A 24223-nucleotide genomic window follows, 5' to 3' on the forward strand; every position below is an offset into this window, starting at 1 on the left:
ATAACAAACAATAATTGATCACACAAACAATAAGAGAAAAGATTATTTGCACTGCAATTTTTAATCTTACCATCTACCCTTTGGTTTTTCTCTGATTTTATGCCAACATTAGCATCAACAGACTGGTTGGCAGTGGCCCTGCCGGTTGCTGTGGCAGTAAGAGACACAGGTCCAGGAGAAGGCGAAATTTCAGGGGAGGTGCTTGGATTGGCCTCCAAAGGTGTGCTGCTGCAAGGTGAAAGAGGGATAACTTAAAGTCTGTTCCACACATCCAAAATGAGCTCTTTTGTTGTCACCATGTACTCACTTTAGTGCTTCTCTTATATTCTCGAGTTCGTCTCGTAGTTTCTTGTTTTCCTTTTTCAGTGTATTGGTCTCTCCAACTGTGGCACAACAACAGATGGAAACACAAGAAACACTTTCAACTAGGGTTGTTCCGATCATGTTTTTTTGCTCCCGATCGTTTTAATTTGAGTATCTGCCGATCCCGATATTTCCGGATCCGATTGCTTTTTTTTTTTTTTTGCTCCCGATTCAATTCCAATCATTCCCGATAATTTTTCCCGATCATATACATTTTGGCAATGCATTAAGAAAAAAATGAATAAAACTCGGACGAATATATACATTCAACATACAGTACAAAAGTACTGTATTTGTTTATTATGACAATAAATCCTCAAGATGGCATTTACATTATTAACATTCTTTCTGTGAAAGGGATCCACGGATAGAAAGACTTGTAATTCTTAAAGGATAAATGTGACTTTGTATATTGTGACTAAATATTGCCATCTAGCGTATTTGTTGAGCTTTCAGTAAATGATACTGTAGCCATTTAACTGTTCTGTCCAAATGCATGATGGGAAGTGCAACCATAACTGTGCGTAGTGGCACCAATTAATATATCTTCTCTGCATTGGAAAATAAAATAGGGTGTTAAAAAAAAGATCAACTACTACCTTCCTTCCCCACATTGCTTCCCACGATATTTCTAATTGTTGAGAGAGGAATTTTAAGGCTTTTGCCAAATGAAAAAAGGCTCCAAAGACTTTCAAAATTCACTCTACTCATTTTACACTGCCTTTTAGCTCTATACTGTATATAGGTAACACGGCGCCATTATAGATTGAACGCGACAATGCGTGAATGGGTCGTGCAGCGCATGCGTTAATTGCGTTAAATATTTTAACGTGATTAATATAAAAAAATTAATTACCGCCGTTAACGCGATAAATTTGATAGCCCTACTTTAAGCCAAAACTAAAGCCTCTGGATGAGTGTAAGACATTTTGTCTATAATGATAAATACAATTAGAAAACGATTTATTTAAAAAATATACTATATTAAAAAAAGGCATGTCCGATATTTTTTTGCTGATTCCGATACTTTGAAAATGACGTGATCGGACCCTACTTTCAACCATGCTTCAGGTTATAAATGACAATGTCCATGTTCATAAATATACGTCAAATATAAAGTTTGCTATGGTTACTTGATGTCACATTTAATTATTGAATTGTGTTTGAGTAGAATTCAGTGGCGTTGGTGCTGCAAATTTAAAACCTCGTTCTTATACAGTGAGCATGCACAGATTTGAATGATCAAGATGTTAATTATTTAATTTGTGTGTACTCTGTGAATAAATTTAGAACCCCTGAGGAACACTCAAGTAATGATTATTGTTATTGAACAACGTACAGTAAATTGTAACATTATGTATATTGTTTATGTAAACATTATCTCTGATGTAAGTACATAGGCGGAGTTTGACTTTTGGGGCAGGGGGGGCACAACATGTTGATGACCGTGAAACGCAGTGTCAGTAAAAAAATTAACTTACCAGAATATTTATAATAATAAGTTGAAAATGAGCGTTTTTTTTGTTGTTGTTTCCAATCATTCTTAAGGGGAATTTTAAATCAGGCTGCTAGCAGGGCAGCTGTACTTTTCACCAAAATCATCATCCATTGAATATGGTACGCCATCTGGTGTCGTGCCAATGTAGTTACCTCAGTCAAAAATTGTATCCCCTGGGCGGAGCCAAATGGAGGTAGATTTATGTCTTAATTATTCGATCAAAAAAAAGTTGCTTCAATCAAAAAAATGTGTCTGAATGCAAAAATAAATTTGAAATTAAAAAAATGCATTTGAAAGCTATTTTTATTTGATTTTTTTTTTTCTGATTGAAGCAACTTTTTTGATTGAAATAATGTTTTGTGTTTGGGCCACATTTTGACAAGGACATTTGTGTATTTTTTATTCATTCAAAAAATAATTAGCTTCACACACAAACATATTTATTTTCAAAAGAAAATCACATCAATCAAAAAAAGAGAGAACAACTTCAATCATAGAAAAAAAGTTTTTGAATGCAAAAAAATATTTGAGACCCCTAAAATTTGCATTTGAACTCTTAATTTTTCATTTAAAAAAGTCAAAATCATTCAATCCCCCCAAAAGTTGCTTCAATCATAAAAAAATATTTTCAATCAAAGAAAAAAATCATTTGAAAAATAAAATTGCCCTCGCGTTTTTTTTTTTTTTTTTTTTTTTTTTTTGTGGAAAATAATATGCAAAGCAAATGACCGTCTAAGGTACTAGTCACATGATCTGTTCGAAAAATAATTTTGACCCATTATAAAAATATATTTTTTGTTAATTTCATTCATTTTTGTTGTTTTCTTGCTTTACAACTTTTATATATATAGGAAAGTCAATTACATGCTATGAAACTTTTTGGCCACCGGGGGGGGGGGTTGCTGGCCCCCCTGGCCTTTGTGAATTTGAAAATGAGTTAAATAATTTCCTAATTAATCATGAAAAGGTCTTATCACTCGCTTCTTCTTCCTGCCAAGTCCTTGTAGACTGGATTATGCACAATGCTGTGAAATGTGCCGCCTCTCAAATCATCAAACAAATGCAAATGGCGGAAAACACAGACAAGGCTGAAAAAGCAGTTTCTGCTCTTGCAACCCTCTTTAAAATAAACTGCTGTATTTTAAGCCAAAAGAAATGTTTTTTTTTTTTTTTGATAGACCAACATGTCTATATGCTGCCATAGCAGATTCATGGCACATTAAGCCCCCAAACTATTTTCATTTTGTCCGTTTTACCCTAGAAACCCCCGTTTACAGACGTCGCTCAACCGCTTTTGTTTCAACCCAGCCATAAGAATAAGGAAAGTCATTATATTAATTATTCAAAATATCTGTCATTTTTGGCTTAGAATCATTAATCAATGTCTAATATTTTGTTAAAAAAAGTTATTCATTCGCATATTTTAAACTTTTAAACAAATTACGACACATTGAAAAAAAGTGGTGTCTGTAAATAAGTCACAGATATCTACCTCATAACTAACGCTTAATTGTATTTTTTTTGTTACTGTCGCATTTTCCCCGATATGTTAGGTGATAAATAATCGATCCAAACAAAGAAAAATTAAAAAACGTTTAAAAGGGTAAATATATGAAAAAGAAAACCTCGACCACTCCTTGATGTCTGCGATCTCTGCATTGCGACCCTTCTTATTTTACCGTGTTTCACCCATAAAATCCACCAAAAGTCTGGGTGTGACCATTCACAGCTGTGTCTTGACACTCGGTGATACATGCTACATGGAGTTTTTGGATCGAAAAGAGGTACCGGTAAGTACGCGAAAATATCTTGTTAAAATTATGGCGTCTTTAGTTATGCTCTCGAGTGCTCTCACCTCCAGTTAGGATTTTGCAGTTTAAAAAATAAAATTTTTTTCAAAATGCCCTCCTGTTCAAAATTTGTCTTCCCCCTGAAAATTGAAATTTTAAGCTTTCCAATGATGTATCACGCGTGCATATAGGACAATTATGAAATTTGGCCAAATTGGGGGTCTCAGAGCGGAACTTCAAGTCACCTGAGTGTTTTCTGATGAGTACATAAACAAATGAAATAACATACAAACATAATACGTATCTGTCTGACAAAATGAAATCGCATGAAAGATTAAAAATAGAGTTTTCCGATGATGACTTTTTAACCGATATCCCAATATTGTCCAACTCCAAAAATCTGATACCGAGATATGCGGTCGTGGACTTAACATATTATGGCTAATTGTATTGTGATGCCCTATTGGATGCTTTAATAATGATAAATGTAACCACTTCAAGGGTTTCTAAATAAACATTCTCTGACAAATAAGGGAACAATTCTAACTGAAGCTATGGAATAAGTGCCTATATTGCACCACTACATTTATTGTTGAAATCAAAATTGTGTAAACATCAGTTTTTGGGATGTAGTGTGAGTGCATAATGCCAATAAGGCACTGCCATATCACATATGGCTCTCATCGTGCTTCTAGCTCAGAATAACAACAAAGTCACACAGCTTCGGTAAAGTGAATGGGGTAAAAGGTTGGCATACAGTGGTATGAAAAAGTATCTGAACCTATAGGAATTTCTCACATTTCTGCATAAAATCACCATCAAATGTGAGCTGCTCTTTGTCAAAAGTCACACAGATGACAAAACAGCTTTTACTAAAACCACCCTAACATTTATAGGTTTTCATATTTTAGTGAGTATAATATGCAAACAATGACAGAAGGGGGAAAATAAGTGACCCATCACATTTAATATTTTGTGCCCCCCCTTTGGCAGCACAATCTTCAACCAGACGCTTCCTGTAGCTGAAGATCAGTCTGGCACATCGATCAGGACTAATCTTGGCCCATTCTTCCCGACAAAGCTGCTGTAGTTCAGTCAGATTCCTGGGATGTCCAGCATGAATCGCTGTCTTTAGGTCATGCCGCAGCATCTCAATGGGGTTTAAGTCTGGACTTTGACTTGGCCACTCCAAAACATGTATTTTGTTCTCCTTAAACCATTCTGAAGTTGATTTACTTCTGTGTTCTGTCTTGTTGCAGCATTCATCCTCTTTTTTAGCTTCAACTGTCTGACGGACGGACTCAGGTTTTCCTGCAAAACATCCTGATAAACGTTTGAATTGATTCTTCCATTGTTGATTGCAAGTTGTCCAGGCCCTGAGGTAGCAAAACAGCCCCAAATCATGAAGCTCCCTCCACCATGCGTCACGGTGGGGTAAGCGTTGATGTTGGTGAGTTGTTCCATTTTTCCTCCACATATGACGTTGTGCGTTACTCCCAAACAATTCAACTTTGGTTTCATCAGTCCAAAAAATATTTTGACAAAACGTCTGTGGAGTGTCCAAGTGCCTTTTTGCGAACATTAAACGGGCAACAATGTTTTTTTAGACAGCAGTGGCTTCCTCCGTGGAGTCCTCCCATGAACACCATTCTTGGACATAGTTTTACATATTGTTGATGTGAGCACAGAGATCATGGACTGTGCCAATGATTCCTGTAAGTCTTTAGCAAACTCTCTAGGGTTCTTTTTTACCCCTCTGAGTATTCTACGCTGAACTATTGGTGTCAACTTTGGTAGACGGCCACTCCTTGGGAGAGAAGCAGAAGTTCAGAACTCTCTCCATTTGTAGACAACTTCTCTGACTGTCGATTGATGAATATCCAGACTTTTCGAGATGGTTTTTCTTTCCCAGCTTTATACAAATCAACCATCCTTGATCGCAGGTATTTAGAAAGCTCTTTTGACCGAGCCATGATGCACATCAGACAATGCTTCTCATCAAGACAATTCTTACCAGGTGTGTGTTTTATAGTGGGCAGGGCATCTTTAAACCATGCCTCAGTGATTGGTCACACACGTGACCTAAATTGGTAAAAAATGGTTTCAATTGCTCTTTAGGCAGAGGGTTCGCTTACATATTTTTCCCCTTCTGTCATTGTTTGCATGCTATCCTCATTATAATATGAAAACCTATAAATGTATGGGTGGTTTTAGTTAAGACACACTGTTTTTACATCCGTGTGATTTTGACAAAGATGAAATCACATTTGATGGTGATTTTATGCAGAAATGTGAGAAATTACAAAAAGTTCAGATACTTTTTCATACCACTGTATGAAAACCAACTGGCAATATCTTTTCAAATAAAATAACTCCAATAATCTTATTGTAAATTGAAATCATTCTACTCTGATATCCTGATGTAAGAATCTTAATTTGGAGTCATTTAATGGTCAATATGGAAAACTGCTGTGCTTAGCTGTGAGAAGCCCTTGTACGAAGGCAGAAGGCTTCTACATATAATTTGGAGGCAGCACGCATATTGACCCAAAACCGATATCGATATTATCCGATATCATTTTAAAATGCTTTTACAATAACTCTAATTAAAACCAAAATGTTGGAATAAAATGTTAGAAATTCCTGTGTGTCCCACTACTTGCGCACACTTGTTTAAATGTCAGAAAATTACCAATTTGCAATGATTGACACTTCAGCATCCTGAAAACACACTTTTCTGTATGGTACTCCAGACATTTTGTGGCATGGTTATCATGAAGGAGACTACCTAGAAGTGTCATATGCTGGAAGGTCTGCATCTGAGAGACTTCAAACTCCTGCTGTTTTCTTTTGGCCACCTCTTGAGTGACTGTACATCTATCACATAGGCCTGCTCTCAACCTGCAAGGCAACACACAAAAGAGAGCAGACACAAGCATTGAGGAGGAATTAAATGCATTGAGGAGGAATGCATTATGGTATTTGGTTTTTTTTTGCAGGCTTGGTTTTGTATATTTATTAAAAAATCAAATAACGCATAATGTACTGTATGTACCTGTTTTCAAGTGTCTTGATGTTTTCGGTGAGTAATCGCTGCTGCTCCTTCATCTGTTGGTTTCTTGTGAACAACTCCTCCATTCGCTTGGTATCGCTAAACACACACACAAGCACAAAATCATATCAAAGCTACAGCTAAGCCTTCTTTCACAACTTCTAAATAGAAAAACAGATGTTTTTGGACTTGGCGTTGGACAAGTTCAAACATGAGTCCCCATAAGAGTTGAACATGACAAGATGTAACAGGTGGAGTGCACAACTCACTTGCAGTGGCCCAACTCATCTATTGATCATTTTGAATGTTGTGTGGAAACAAAATTTTGTCCGTGAACAAAACTTTGTGGGTGATGCATACACTCACCAGCCCTTCTTGTTGGATAATTCTTGCACCTTCATCTGCCAGCCTGAAATGGAAACACGATCAGTTGTGGGGTATTTGAAAAAAATATGCATTAATGAAAAAATTAAATTATTGAAAAAGTGTTATGCACTTTTTACCGTATTTTTCGGACAATAAGTCGCAGTTTTTTCATAGTTTGGCAGAGGGTGCGTCTTATACTCTGGAGCAACTTATGTGTGATTATTTATGGTCGGGTCGGGCCGGACTTCTCTAACTTTTTAAAAAAAAAAATATATATATATTCATATATTTATACCAAAACAATGTATGGATGTTAAATAAAATAAATAATTTGGATAAAACAGAGAAGGCGCTGTGCATGCCTGCGCACGTGAACGCTGTGGCACCACTCTCTTTTCAATCTTCCCCTCCCGCCCTGGCGCCCTCCATGAGTCCACATCCTGGTATTTCCTTTTCGATATGCAGCAGCTAGGAGTGAAAAACAAACTAAACACAGGGGAATTGTAAAGCAAACAACTGCGGTAGGAGTAGGGCAGACATGTCCAAAATCCAGCCCGGGGGCCAAATGTGGCCCGCGGTCAAATTTCATCCGGCCCCCAGCCTCTGTCATAAAATCAATAACGTCTGGCCCGCACACAGACTTAATACATTGGTCAGCAGTACTGCAACCAGCATATGAAGTAGCTTACACACGAAATGCTGCTCCTCATTTACCCACTAAAAGGCAGCAGCACTTTACCCCTTCATTGTCAAATCTATCACATTTGATACACCTAAAATTTCATGATTTTGAGACTAATTTAGAATTTTGACATTTCTTTTTGACAAAAAAAATAATAAATGCAATTCAACACATGCATCTGCAGGTTCCATGAGAAAAAAACATGATTTAGCATGGGTTATAGATATTAGAGCGCTTATTACACATATTCATTTTGACTTTTCTTTTTACAAATTTGAAAAAAAGGTTTCCTTAGGACCTTATTTTTCAAATTTTAAGATTCTCTGATAATTTCTTCATGTTGCAGGTATTTAAGGGCTAAGCGACATTACCCCGTGTGACCCATTACATCCATTTTTTAAACAAAAAAAAAGAAAGTTGACTGTGACGGCCGACGCTTCAAGGATAGGTGGAAATTGGACTATTTCTTCTCTAAAATACGCACCAACTGTGTCTGCCTCATTTGCAAAGAGACAGTCGCTGTTTTTAAAGAGTTCAATGTTAGGCGATATTACCAAACAAGACACGCTGACATGTATAACAAGATTACAGGGAAGATACGCAGCGAGAAATTGAAGCAACTTCAAGCTAGTTTAATTTCACAGCAGCAGTATTTCGCAAGAGCCCGAGAGTCAAAAGAGAACGCCACAAAGGCTAGCTGTGAGATTGTTGAAATTATTGACTAACCCAATTAAAAAAAAAATAATAAAGCAAATGTGACACACTGAATGGCTTGCTAAAATTTGCTTAAATATATTGTTCTACGTAAAGGACGTCAGCCAAGGTCGGCCCCCCACATTTTTACCACACCAAATTTGGCCCCCTTTGCAAAAAGTTTGGACACCTCTGGAGTAGGGTATGGAAAGGATTCAAATTTTTGAAGATGCTATACAGAAACCTACGGAGCCCCCCGGGTGCCAGGATAGAAAAAATAAAAAATCATAGCTAATCTGTACCCACAGTTTACTAATCTGTGGGTACAGTTTAGTAATCTGTACCCACAGATTAGTAAACTGTACCCACAGTTTAGCAATCTGTACCCACAGTTTACTAATCTGTACCCACAGTTTACTAAACTGTACCCACAGTTTACTAATCTGTACCCACAGATTAGTAAACTGTACCCACAGTTTACTAATCTGTACCCACAGTTTAGCAATCTGTACCCACAGATTACTAATCTGTACCCACAGTTTACTAAACTGTACCCACAGTTTACTAATCTGTACCCACAGATTAGTAAACTGTACCCACAGTTTAGCAATCTGTACCCACAGTTTACTAATCTGTACCCACAGATTAGTAAACTGTACCCACAGTTTACTAATCTGTACCCACAGTTTACTAATCTGTACCCACAGTTTAGCAATCTGTACCCACAGATTACTAATCTGTACCCACAGTTTACTAAACTGTACCCACAGTTTACTAATCTGTACCCACAGATTAGTAAACTGTACCCACAGTTTAGCAATCTGTACCCACAGATTACTAATCTGTACCCACAGTTTACTAAACTGTACCCACAGTTTAGCAATCTGTACCCACAGTTTAGCAATGACCCGGTAACAGTAGTCACCAATGTTTGGCGGGGACTCCGAGTCCAAACGCCGAGGGACCGACCGAGAAACCATCTGCACCATTTGCCCTCGGCGAACAAAGGGGTTTTAAAAGGTAACTATTGCACGTTTTCTTTGGTAGGCGTCTTTCAGGTGTCATCAATCAATATGGCATGTTGTGTTTGCACATTTTCTGTGCTGCTGTCGTGTCCGTGCGTGCTTAATTCAAGTAGTGTTCATTTGTCAGTTACCTATTTTTAGTAACCGTATTAGCGGCTACTAACACACAACATGCCATATTGATTGATGACACCTGAAAATGTAGACGGCTACCAAAGAAATTGTGCAATAGTTACCTTTTAAAACCCCTTTGTTCGCCGAGGGCAGAAGGTGCAGGTCCCTCGACGTTTGGAGTCCTACCGTTTCCGGGTCATTGCTAAACTGTGGGTACAGATTAGTAAACTGTGGGTACAGATTGCTAAACTGTGGGTACAGTTTACTAATCTGTGGGTACAGATTAGTAAACTGAGGGTACAGTTTAGTAAACTGAGGGTACAGATTAGTAATCTGTGGGTACAGATTGCTAAACTGTGGGTACAGTTTACTAATCTGTGGGTACAGATTAGTAAACTGAGGGTACAGTTTAGTAAACTGAGGGTACAGATTAGTAATCTGTGGGTACAGATTGCTAAACTGTGGGTACAGTTTACTAATCTGTGGGTACAGATTAGTAAACTGTGGGTACAGTTTAGTAAACTGAGGGTACAGATTAGTAAACTGTGGGTACAGATTGCTAAACTGTAGGTACAGTTTACTAATCTGTGGCTACAGTTTAGTAATCTGTGGGTACAGATTACTAAACTGTACCCACAGATTAGTAAACTGTGGGTACAGATTAGCTATGATTTTTTATTTTTTCTATCCTGGCACCCGGGGGGCTCCGTAGAAACCTGTGCTGGCTTCGCTGAATGTAAACGAATGTGGAGCTTTGGTCTCATACGAGAGATATATTTAACAAACTTTTCCAGTGTTATTTCGTTGTGTAAATGCATTTATAATGATCATAAAAATATGTAGACTATTTAAACATTGAGAAAACTTTTTTTCTACCAACTCGAGGAGATTAAAATTAATGTCAAATCCACTATTCGCCTGTTAGAACAGACACACAAATATAAAAGATATTAATGTTTATTGAATATCCATCGTAGTCTTGTTTAACTGGGAGAATTTGTTACAAAAGACAGGCTTTAATTTGTTATCATTATGTATATACTGTATGCACAGGCATCGTCACTAATGTGATCACACAAAACGCAACCTCGCATTGCATCCCCGCATTTCCTGCTTCTCCTGAGTCCTCACAAATAAGACTTAGAATTTCTTTCTTTTTTTTTTTTTTTTTTTCGGGCTCGTGCCTACAAATAAAACATAAAATGTCAGTTTTTTTTCGGGCTCGGGCCTGCAAATCAAGATAATTGATCGGCGGGCCAGGTCGAGTTTTAATATCCGCTGGCCGGATTTTTTAGGCCCGATCTGACTTCTAGCGTCATGTAATGTTAGCATACCGTACACGCCTGTTGTTCTCTATTGTATTTTAAATTGGCTTTCAAGATGACAGGTCTGTTCTTAGTGCTGGATTCTATCAAAAAAAAAAATTCTCCCTAAAATGCGACTTATACTCCGGAGCGACTTATATACTTTTTTTTCCTTTTCATAGTGCACATTTTAGCTGGTGCGACTTATAGTCCAAAAAATACGGTAATTTCCTCTTACCCTCAAGCTCCCGCTCATGGACCTCCTTGAGTTTAAGAAGCAGCTCGTTGAAGCTCTCCATCATGCAGCCTCTCGGGTTTGACATTCAACAAGAGACTGGAGACAAAAATATATCTATTTAAAACATGCTACCAATTTCCCACGTTATTTCTTTAATATATTTTGTCATTTTCTGACATACTTGTTCAATCATGTGTTTCTGCGGATAATAAGCCAATAAACTAATCAACTACAAAACAAAGAGCAGTGTCAAGGTAGAGCGTTTTACATGATTTCCGGTAACTTCTTTTTACAAATGTGTGACACTTATGCACATAAAAAGATACATCGATTTCAAAGTTGATTGACCTTTAGAGTAATTAAAAGAAAACACAACACCAATATTGTGTGCATCGTAGCGGAAAGAATCCAGTTTAACAAATTGGTAAAAAAAACATGATTTCGTTTTCCAGAGGTTGGTCTCATTATAATTGTTGTGCTGCTATTAGTGTTGTATTGGTCGCGAACGATTCGTTCTTTTTGAACGAATTGTTTGGGTGAACGAGACCGAACTAATCACCATCTGCACTGATTCGTTCTATGAAGTTGGTGCTTGTCCGCTGCGTGGGAGGGCGTTGAGCAAGCGGCAGCGTCTTCTGACATCGCACACGACCAATCAGACGCCAGCCTCATCGCGGGCAGGGGAGGGAGCGGAAACAGAATCAGGGCGTTTGTCACTCACTTCCACGTGTGGCCAATAAGCAGCCAGTGTGCAGGCAGGGGGGCAAGACTGAGTTTTGTCACTTCCCCTTCAGTGACTCGGTCCTCTGGTTCCTGACCTAGCTTGCTGCTAACTTGACTTTCCAGTAATGACTATGCGGTGAACGAATCAAAAAATGAAAGGAAATGACTTTGTCACATATTTGTTAACGTGGAGCCTATCAAATGCTGCTCAAACAGACAAAAACACCACACAAATCTAGCGAGCATGGTTTAGTGTACTACTTTTCTCAACAGACTCGGGACTACCTATGACGACATATTATCAAATTTACAGTAATTTAAAACACGGGTAGCTACGAGGCAAGCAAAAGCTGAGCTGCAGTCGCGTGACGGCAGTGAAGGGGGCAGAGAACTGTCACTATATGGAGGCTTCATGGCAGCGATATTTACCTCATATGTGCACAACATCGAGCCAATCAAATGCTGCTCAAACACACAAAAACCCCACACAAATCTAGCGAGCATGGTTTAGTGTACTACTTTTCTCAAAAGACTCGGGTCTACCTATGACGACATACTATCAAATTTACAGTAATTTAAAACACGGGTAGCTACGAGGCAAGCAAAAACTGAGCGGCGGTCGTGTGACGGCAGTGAAGGGGGCAGAGAACTGTCACTATATGGAGGCTTCATGGCAGCGATATTTACCTCATATGTGCACAGAAAAAAAAGAATATTTAGTATGATCACCATAAAACTGATTTGCAATGAAACTGTATATACATGTCATTTTTTTCGAGTGTTTTATTTTTTTTTCGTGTCAGAGCGTGTCGGGTGTTGGTTGGTTTGACAAATTATGTCAATCCGTCCATCATGTGCTACTCAAGCGCCCAAAAACAACGCACGCGGACACGAGAGATGTCGCAATATGTCTACATTTTTCTTAACAGACTAATAAGAGTAGAAAGGCGACATCGTAAAGAGCAAACAATTATTTCTCGTCAGTATTTGACGATCTGAGATGCGGGGACGACAGGGGAGCTGACCGGATGATTTTATTTATTAATACCAGTGCAAAAATTCAATACGATCACCATAATACTGATTTGCAATGAAACTGTATATACATGTCAATTTTTTCCGAGTGTTTTATGTTTTTTTCGTGTCAGAGCGTGTCGGGTGATGATTGGTTTGACAAATTATGTCAATCCGTCCATCATGTGCTACTCAAGCGCCCAAAAACAACGCACGTGGACACGGGAGATGTCGCAATATGTCTACATTTTTCTTAACAGACTAACGAGAGTAGAAAGGCGATATCGTAAAGAGCAAACAATTATTTCTCGTCAGCATTTGACGATCTGAGATGCGGGGATGACAGGGGAGCTGACCCGGTTATTTTATTTATACCAGTGCAAAAATTAAATTTGATCATCTTAATACTGATTAGCAATTAAACTGTCAAATATCAAAATGTAGTATTGTTTTTATTTCAGAGCAGCACATTTTACAACTAGCTATTTATACTTTAGTTTTAACAATAGTGACCAAAAATGATAGTGATGAGCATAAAAACAAAAATACAACAGAGCGAGAGGTAAATATGAGGTGTTGGTCGTTCCATATTTAGAAATTAAACTTTCGATTTATTTTTATTTTCGTGACAGCAAGCATGCTGCGTTGGCTGGTAGCAGCAGCATTGTATATGTGATCAAGAACATGCTAAAGAAAGTCCGTGCGCCCCCGACCCCAAACCCCCACTCCCCCCACAAAAGGAAAATGTTTAACCGTGTCCTAAATCGAAATGCAAGCACGAGCCATGACTTTGAGCCCATAGAACTAGGACAGACGACGCGGAAGTTCTCCCTCGCTTTTGCAGCAGCGGGAGGGAGACGAGGCTGTCTGTGAAAGCAGAATGATACCGCCTGTCACTCATTTCTGAAACTACGACGAGCGGTCAAGAGGAGCCTGTGTGCAAGAGAGGGAGGGACCAAGCAATGTCACTTCCCGTTCAGCTATACTGCGAAGCGGTCTTTGGTGATTCGTTCGGCAACGTCACTTCCCGTTCAGTAACCGAACGATTCGTTTGGGCGGGGAGGGAGATGAGGGGGGCGAACGATTCGTTGAACGATTTGTTTGAACGAATCTTTTTACTGAACGAACCGGAATGGATTAGTTTACTCAAGTGAACGGCAGATCCCGTCACTAGCTGCTATGCGCACAGAATAATCCCATGTAAAATCCTCGAAAGACTGACATATTTTCTACCCAACTGTTCCACGGTGGATGCATATGAGAAATACCGTTTAGAGAGCAGGAAACGGGCTAAAAAATGCTTTTTTAAAGGTGAAACAGGCTTTGTCTGTGTGTCTCTGTGTCCCAGAGTGAAAAAAAAAAAGAATGACAGCCACAGTTTGTACAGTAATGTTAAAGAGTGTGTGCCTATTTTTTCTGCTTCTACACTGCAAAAACACACCTCCTTAAAACTAGTTAAATTCCTTTGTTTTCAGTGTCAATCAACTAGAAATAAGTTAAATTATCTGCCGGTGCTTCAAGCTAGCTGAAAATAAGTTTAATAGATTTATTTTAAGAAATAAATTAGTATATTTAATCTTATAAAAAGTTTGTTTGTCAGAATTGTTCTTAATTCAAGAATAGGTATTGTTCAAACCAATATTTGAAAGCATTTTTTTCTTGATTTTATGTGTATGGGCTTAATAAGAGCAAACAGTAATATTAACTTTAAGTAGGTGGAATAATCTGACACATTAATCTGTTAACTACTCTTTAACACTCAAGACAGAATGGAGAAAATTATTTGACTAGATTTAAGAAAAATAATATGTTATACATTTGCAGTGTTTATGTTTGAGTCTATCAGTGTTAATCACCAAGCGTGCCTGCTTGTTGTATTGTGTAGCATGCACAAACATCAGAATATTTGTCAGTTATATGTAGCCGTGTGTAATATAAGTATGTATGATATCTCCTCCATTATCAGAGGTCTAAGAAATACACAAGCTTAGATTCTTTGAGCAACCATCTTTGCAATGCCATTTTATTTATTTATTTTTTTTAACTATTGTAGGTGTTATTATTTCTTTTAAATAAACGTCAATTGCAATGTTTATAATCCCAATTACACCCCCAGACTTTAACCCTTTTCTCAATTGAATATTTGGCCATGTAAACAGAATAAAGAGCTTTTGTGCATTGTCCATTGACAAGGAATGTAGGTCTTTTGGGTACAGGAAATACTGTAATTTTCGCACCATAAGGCGCACCTTTAAGCCGCGACCCACCACATTTGACACGAAAACCCACATTTGTTCATAGATAAGCCGCACTGTACTATAAGCCGCAGCTGTCCTCACTGTATTAGGGGATATTTACACTGAAAGATAATAACCGATAACACTTTATTTGACAGCGGCATCATACGACTGTCATAAGACCAAATGAACCACCATGAGGCTTTGAACCAATTGGCTTCAATACTTCATTGCTTCAAGAAGCTTCATTTGGCCATCACTGCTCCCTTGGGGGAGACTATCAACCTCTGCTGCCAACTGCTGTCAACACTGTTGTTGTCCAGCATGCCTCCTAGCATGTATTGCAGCGCTACATATGTTGGTAACACTTTACAATAAGGGTCCCTTAATTAAAATTATTTAATGCATTTTTAGACAATAACTAATGTTTAAGTAACACTGCAATAATTAATATAATTGCTTATATAACATTTATGAATATATTAATTAACATGAGTTAATGCATTAGTTAATGCATAACCAGACAGGAACTAATGGTTTGATAAAATTTAAAAAAAATATAAGCCTATATAGGGTTAGGGTTTATGGTTTGTTAACTTAAGCATTTATAATTTCTTAGTTAAGGGTCACATGTGCTACACTTTTCAATAAGGGTCCAAAAATGGTTAATAAAGGTTAAGTATAGGTTAGGACTCACAGAGCAATGTTTCTCATTTTAAAACAGCAATCACTCACTAGTACCAGTACACATTAATAACTATTTATTAATGCACTAATGTATATGTGAATTAATGTTAAGTAATGTGTTATATAAATGTATTATAACTAGAGATGTCCCTATCGAGCGGCATCCCAATTGATCGGGTCCGATCACGTCATTTTCAAAGTATCGGAATCGGCAAAAAAATAAGGGCCTTGCCTTTTTTAATATATTTATATATATATATATATATATATTTTTTTTAATTAAATCGTTTTCTAATTGTATTTAACGTTACAGACATAATATCTTACACTCACCCAGAGTGTTTAGTTTAGGCTTAAGGTAGGGTTATCAAATTTATCCCAATAATGGCAGTAATTATTTTTTTTATGAATGTATCACGTCAAAATATTTAAAGCAATTAATGCATACGTTGCACGACCCACTCGCGCATTGTCGCGCTCAATCTGTAATGGTGCCGTTTTACCTATATAGAGAGATAAAAAGCAGCGTAAAATGAGTAGAGTGAAATTTGGAAGCCTTTGGAGCCTTTTTTAATTGGCTAAAGCCTTACAATCCCTCTCCCTACGATAAGAAATATCATGGGAAGCAATGTGGGGAAGCAAGGTAGCACTAGATCTTTTTCTCAACACCTTATGTTATTTGCCAACGCAGAGAAGATATATGAATTGGTAGCACGACGCACAGTCATGGTTCCACTTCCCATCATGCATTTGGCCATGGCTACAGTATCATTTACTGAAAGCTCAACAAATACACTAGATGGCAATATTTAGTCACAATATACAAAGTCATAAGTCTTTCTATCCGTGGATCCCCCTCACAGAAAGAATGTTAATAATGTAAATGCCATCTTGAGGATTTATCGTCATAATAAACAAATACAGTACTTATGTATTGTATGTTGAATGTATATATTCGTCCGAGTTTTATTCATTTTTTCTGAATGCATTGCCAAAATGTATATGATCGGGAAAAATCGGGAATGATTGGAATTTAATCAGGAGCAAAAAAAAAAAAGAAATCAGATCGGGAAATATTGGGATCGGCAGATACTCAAACTAAAACGAACGGGATCGGATCGGGAGCAAAAAAACATGATCGGAACAACCCTAATTATAACCGAACCTTAAGTATGGTATTATTTCACGTGAGCATACCTCATAAGTATTACTTAACCTTAACTAACCATTACTGAATGTTTTTTAGACCCTCATTGTAAAGTGTCGCACATGTGTCCCTTAACTAAGAAATTATAAATGCTTAGGTTAACAAACCCTAAACCCTAACCCAAAATAGGCCTATTGAATTTTTTATTTTACCAAAATATTAGTTACTGTCTAGTTATGCATTAACTAATGCATTAACTAATGTTAATTAATATATCACTAAATGTTAAATAAGGGATTATATGAATTATTGTAATGTTACTTAAACATTATTTATTGTCTCAAAATGCATTAACTAATGCATTAACTCATGTAAATTAATATATTAATAAAGGTTAGATAAGGTATTACATGAATTATTGTCATGTTACTTCAACATTGGTTATTGTCTAAAAGTGCATTAACTAATGTTAATTAAGGGACCCTCATTGTAAAGTGTTACCAACATCTGTAGCGCTGCAATACATGCTAGGAGGCATGCTGGACAACAACAGTGTTGACAGCAGTTGGCAGCAGAGGTTGACAGTCTCCCCAAGGGAGCAGTGATGGCCAAATGAAGCTTCTTGAAGCAATGAAGTATTGCAGCCAATTTGTTCAAAGCTTCATGGTGGTTCATTGTGTTACCCAGATGTTAAATAGCAATCAAAATTCATGTGTGTGCGCTAATTATTTCTTCAGTTACTGTTCCAGTTGTTTCATTAATTGCTTTTTATGGTAGTTGGTAACACTTTATTTGACAGTGACACCATAATACTGTCATTAGACAGTCATAATTATGACATAACACCATCATGAGCATTTATAAATGCTTATAACAGATATCATTTAGTTTTATCCGGCAAATTATCTTTCTTTTGAATGGATATAAAAGATCCAAGCTGGACAGAAATTGAGTTAATAACATATTTTGCCGGATGACACTTAATGACATCTGTCAAAAGCATTTAGTAATGCCCATGATAGTGTCAAGTCATAATTCTGACGGTCTTATGGCGACGCTGTCAAATAAAGTGTTACCTATTAACCCAAATAAATCAATAAATAAGCCACACTGGACTATAAGCTGCAGGATTCAAAATGAAGGAAAAACGTAGCGGCTTATTGTCCGAATTTGCATTTTACATGGTGAAAAAACGTGCAAAACGCTTTTGGAATGAAGAAAAAACTCATGACTTCATAAGTGTAGTGAAAGACTTGAAAATTAAGGCTAAAATACCAGGAAATTTACAAGAAGATGAAAGAAAATTATGCAGGGTTCACCGGAATGCAGAAATGATTATTTGTTTGTTATTTCCGTCATCACTTTTGCTGTTGTGCAAAAGGAATATGCGGATTGATTTACAACCTTGTACGCTCGCAGATGAACTGATTATTCAAAATCTCTTAAAAAAACAACAAGAAAAAAACAGTATTGACCTTAAGCCAAATATTGTTTGCATGTACAGTAAATGTAGCCAGTGACATACATCGGGATGACAAGTAGAGAATTAACGAATGATTTGAATATTTCTTATTCTTTCCAAGGCTTCTATGTCCCCTATTGTTAAATGACCAAATGAGTTCTAGGAAGTTCTCATACACTCTGCATGCATGTACACATTTTGGTTGTCAAATTTGGTTGTCATATTGACGATGATTACAACTAGCTGGGCCGGTCCTACCAGGCTGGGGAAGTGAGCTTCAACTTGGTGTGTCAAGTACACAAAACTTTTTTCCACCTTTGAATGTGCATGTGTCAGCTGAACATAATGAATTTCTTTGTGGTTGTGTCTGTATGTGTGTGTTCATGTTTGGGAAGAAGAATACATGGGAGCCCCCCCTCTTGGCACATATAAAATCCTCATTGTACACTTACGTACTGTGCATTTGTTGAATAGAAGTGATTGTAACAGAACATTGACCTCTGCCATAGCGAGACAGTTTTGAAATAAGATTACAACATGCGTTCTGTATTACTTCCACCAATTTCGGGAAGTTTTGTTGTGGGGTCATTTAAACTGAAGCTTCTTTTGCAATATCATTTAGAATCACGTTATTTATAATATAAAGTATTATGACTGGATTTATTTTATCTGACAGTTTGGTCAAAATAGTGTTGAAGAGACACAATAGATATACTGTACATGTAAATAAACACTATTAGCTATTAACATGTAAAAATCACAATAAAAACATCCATTCACCCCTTTCATAACAGAATTTTTAGCAAGCGCTTTGGTACACCATCGACTGCTCAGTTGCCAAAGGGCACAAAAAAAAAATAATAATAAAATAAAATTATTACCTACAATCAATTTAGTTCAGTGGTTCTTAACCTTGCTAAACGTACTGTACCCCATGAGTTTCACACGTGCATTAACTGAACCCTTTTTCTTCCAAATTCAAAATCGATATATCGAAGCTAGCAAGCTAAAACGTAAGTGAATTTCCTTTCAAATTTCTTCTCATTGAGACAGCATGCTTCTAAACAAGCCAAAATGGATGTTTTTATCTTTATTCTTGCATCATCATCAGACCGATAAACCAAGACTGGCCCAATGTGCATATCTTAGAATTTTTCATTCAAATTTGGAGGAATATATACAGTGGGGCAAATAAGTATTTAGTCAACCACTAATTGTGCAAGTTCTCCCACTTGAAAATATTAGAGAGGCCTGTAATTGTCAACATGGGTAAACCTCAACCATGAAGGACAGAATGTGGAAAAAAACCACAGAAAATCACATTGTTTGATTTTTAAAGAATTTATTTGCAAATCATGGTGGAAAATAAGTATTGGGTCTATACCAAAAGTTCATCTCAATACTTTTTTAGTACCCTTTGTTTGCAATAACGGAGGCCAAACGTTTTCTGTAACTCTTCACAAGCTTTTCACACACTGTTGCTGGTATTTTGGCCCATTCCTCCATGCAGATCTCCTCTAGAGCAGTGATGTTTTGGGGCTGTCGTTGGGCAACACGGACTTTCAACTCCCTCCTCACCGCGTGGCGTCAAAATGATAACAAGAACGGGGAGCAAAAATCCCAGAACCACACGGGGGGACCTAGTGAATGACCCACAGAGAGCTGCGACCACAGTAACAAAGGCTACTATCAGTAACACAATGCGCCGCCAGGGACTGAAATCCTGCACTGCCAGACGTGTCCCCCTGCTGAAGAAAGTACACGTCCAGGCCCGTCTGCGGTTCGCTAGAGAGCATTTGGATGATCCAAAAGAGGACTGGTAGAATGTGTTATGGTCAGATGAAACCAAAATAGAACTTTTTGGTTGAAACACAGGTTCTCTTGTTTGGAGGAAAAAGAATACTGAATTGCACCATACCCACTGTGAAGAATAAGGGTGGAAACATCATGCTTTGGGGCTGTTTTTCTGCAAAGGGACCAGGACGACTGATCTGTGTAAAGGAAAGAATGAATGGGGCCATGTATCGAGAGATTTTGAGTGAAAATCTCCTTCCATCAGCAAGGGCATTGAAGATGAGACGTGGCTGGGTCTTTCAGCATGACAACGATCCCAAACACACAGCCAGGGCAACGAAGGAGTGACTTCATAAGAAGCATTTGAAGGTCCTGGAGTGGCCTAGCCAGTCTCATTTGACCAAAGCACAAGGTCCCAGGCTTCAACTGGGACCGTGTGTATTTTTGTGTGAGACCAAGATTGAGCTTTTTGGCAACAAACACTCTAAGTGGGTCTGGCGTGCCACGGAAGATGCGCATGCTGAAAAGCACCTCATACCCACTGTGAAGTATGGGGGTGGGTCAGTGATGCTGTGGGGCTGTTTCGCTTCCAAAGGCCCTGGGAACCTCGTTAGGGTGCATGGCATCATGAATGCTTTGAAATACCAGGACATTTTAAATCAAAATCTGTTGCCCTCTGCCCGAAAGCTGAAGATGGGTCGTCACTGGGTCTTTCAGCAAGACAATGACCGTAAACATATAGCCAAATCTACACAGAAATGGTTCACCAGACACAAAATCAAGCTCCTCCCATGGCCATCTCAGTCCCCAGACCTTGTTTTGTTGGCAAAAGGGGGTTGTACAAAATATTAACACCAGGGGTGCTAATAATTGTAACACACATTATTTGATGTCAAATATTTTTTTTCTTTATGTGGGACTTTTTCCCTACGAAATGAATGCACTAGTATTGAAGGTTGGATTTTTCTTTTTTTCCATTAAGGTCCCTTATTATTTGAAAAAAATATATATTTATTAGAAGCTAGAAAACACATCTTTTTCAGGGGTGCCAATAATTTTGGAGGGCACTGTAGCCATTAATATCCAAACCCCTGGCAACACAAGTGAGTACATCCCTTAGAAACTATGTCCATCCCTGAATGTCCAAATTGAGTACTGCTTGTCATTTTCCCTCCAAAATGTCATGTGACACGTTACAGGAGTGCTGTCAGTATTGCGGCTGAGATTGAAGGGGTGGGGGGGGGGTCAGCCTGTTAGTGCTCAGACCATACGCCACACTCTACATCAAATTGGTATGCATGGCTGTCACCCCAGGAGGAAGCCTCTTCTGAAGACTGTACACAAGAAAGCCCGCAAACAGTTTGCTGAAGACATGTCAACAAAGCACATGGATTACTGGAACCATGTCCTATGGTCTGATGAGACAGGCGGGCTTTCTTGTGTACCGTCTTATACAATGTGTTGTTTACAGTCTAAAAATGGGTCATCTTTAATGTAGAGTTGCTTGTCCAATTATAATATTTGGTGAAGAAACAATGTTGTATTGGTTTGTTGTATGTTACATTAATATGTTAGCATTAATAAATGGCATGAAAAAGTGTTGTCATTATTGCTTATAATTGAATGATTTAATTTGCAATATAAACACATAACAGTATGATACATTGAAAAAAATGGACCCAAATTTAATACTGAAAACGCTTTTGATACAAATCTGGCCAAGAATGGGTAACATTTGTGCCATATCCAGGCCATACATTAATGTCGTGTCTGCTATTTTGGACCAGTTCTGGCCCCAAACTGGCTGCTGATCCGGCAAGTGACTCCTTGCTGAGTTTGGGCCATTGTTCAAAAAGACACTGGGGCGGATCCGTTTCAGGAAGTTGGGCCAGAATTTGCAGTACATCTGGCCCATGTCCACTCCAGTTATATTTTGCTATCTGGGTAGTTATTCTCTCTTTAATGCAGTGCACTCGTCCTGTCCTATACACAGAAAAACACCCCCAAAAGTATTATGCTACCATCCCCATGCTTCACAGTAGGGATGGTGTTCTTGAAAGTCATCTTCTTCCTCAAAACACAGTGGAATTATGACCAAAAAGTTCTATTTTATTCTGATCTGACCACAAAACATGCTCTCATGACTCCTCTGCATCATCCAAATGGTCATAGGCAAACTTAAAATAGGCCTTGACATGTGCTGGTTTAAGCAGGGGAACCTTCCGTGCCATTCATGATTTCAAACCATAATTTCTAGTGTATTACCAACAGTAACCTTGGAAACGGTGGTCTCAGCTCCTTTCAGGTCATTGACCAACACTATGGTTTGGTAAGCTTGTAAGCATGTTCTTTATGCTATATTTATCTGAATAACTCTTAAAAACTATGTTACATTAACATACCGGCCACGTTCGCATTTCGTTGTTCATGCGTCATGTAACATTATCATACTGTACACTTATTCAGCATGTTGTTCACTATTGTATTTTTATTTTAAATTGCCTTTCAAGATAACATATCTTTTCTATGTGTTGGATTTTATCAAGTAAATTTCCCCCCAAATTGCGACTTATACTCCGGTGCGACTTATATATATTTTTTTCCTCTTCGTTGGGCATTTTATGGCTGGTGCGACCTATACTCAGGTGCGACTTATAGTCCGAAAAATACGGTATATACAATTTTTTTGTCACCACATTTAGATTGCATCAAGATTTAGACTGCCAGAATAGATTCATGTTTTTTTTCTTCTTTTTTTTTTTTAAATGAGCAAGAACACTTTAATCAGGACATACACTTGCTCAGAGCGAATGTAGTCATGTTAATCATTTGCAAGCTATAAATGCAAGATTTAAGTATTTGTTTCAATTTAGTTCACTGAGCTTCGCAATCTCTCCTCAACAAGTCGGGATATGCCAAGAAAAGGCTTATATCCGTATTGCAAGAAAAGACCTGTCTCCTTCTGATGAACTAACACACACGCTCATACACTGCACTAGAGCCGGACTATATCCAACACATTACAACATTTTATACAAATTGTGTGAAATATTGTGTAGATACTAGCCCAGCTTTATACAATTTTTGTACCGTTCCCTTATTCACTGATAATTCATTGTAAAAGTGGAATAAAAGCTACTACTACTGTATATAACAAATGATTTGTTTATCTGCACTGAAATCATTGGCTACCCATCACTGACAACATTAGGCAAATTTCAAAACCAGAGCTGAAACTACTTTACATGCACATACACAAAAGAACGTGCATGCTTTAGAGGCCATGAATATTTTCCCTCTCCACTGTAGTAGAACAGATATCGTCGCCTGTCCTACAAACACCTTTTGGCAAGGTGTAACCCTAAAGGGATACTGCAGCACCCAAAAACTCACCTCATTAAGTGGCACGAGTCTCTCGGCTCCCACTCTATTTCTTCTAACGCTCCAGAGATGCACTGAATGATACGGTCACATTGAGAAATTATGGCAAGCGAGATTGTCTTACACCCTCCCATCCTTCATCTCCCCACCCCAGCAAACCGGTCTGAGCGGTTTGTGTTGAGGAACACAAACACAGAGGCCTGGGCAAGTTCTCCCTTGATATTCCAGTTCTGCTGAAATCTCATATAACTGGCCAAACCGGTCTCATAAAGCCCTGTGGGGATGGTAGGACGGAACCTATTGGGAAACCGGCGCAGGCCAAAGCACCTTCCTATTGTTGCATGATATACCGGTTGATATTTAATAAGCAAAGGCATGTATAACACACTATTCTTTACATAAGAAAAATAAGCAAGAATAATCTTGACATAATAACACAATTTTCTTGATTTCTAAAGTGATTTTCTGCCAAACAATTTGATTTGGCTCCCACAGCATCTCTTATTTTAAGCTTGGATGCATAACATCCTTCAAGCATAAGCGGATTTTAAGGGGGGCCAGGCCCCCCCTGGGGTCCGAAAAGTGTCATTGCATGTAATTGACTTTCATATATATATATATATATATATATATATATATATATATATATATAT

General features: G+C 37.9%; 1 protein-coding gene across 2 annotated transcripts in view; it reads right to left on the reverse strand.

Moving 5' to 3' along the window:
- rbbp8l (retinoblastoma binding protein 8-like) overlaps window positions 1-23691 on the reverse strand; it is a 41156-nt gene extending 17465 nt beyond the window's left edge. For both annotated transcript variants that reach the window (XM_057857550.1, XM_057857540.1), the window contains exons 1-7: window positions 23583-23691; window positions 11126-11221; window positions 7070-7112; window positions 6707-6802; window positions 6440-6552; window positions 308-383; window positions 71-228 (exon numbers count right to left, since the gene is read on the reverse strand). In XM_057857550.1, the coding sequence (XP_057713533.1) occupies window positions 71-228; window positions 308-383; window positions 6440-6552; window positions 6707-6802; window positions 7070-7112; window positions 11126-11210 (571 nt within the window). In that variant the 5' untranslated portion in view covers window positions 11211-11221; window positions 23583-23691. The remainder of the gene's footprint in view (window positions 1-70; window positions 229-307; window positions 384-6439; window positions 6553-6706; window positions 6803-7069; window positions 7113-11125; window positions 11222-23582) is intronic.
- Between the last annotated feature and the right edge of the window lie 532 nt (window positions 23692-24223).

This window comes from Corythoichthys intestinalis, chromosome 2, assembly GCF_030265065.1.
Source record: "Corythoichthys intestinalis isolate RoL2023-P3 chromosome 2, ASM3026506v1, whole genome shotgun sequence".
NCBI classification, from domain to species: domain Eukaryota; kingdom Metazoa; phylum Chordata; class Actinopteri; order Syngnathiformes; family Syngnathidae; genus Corythoichthys; species Corythoichthys intestinalis.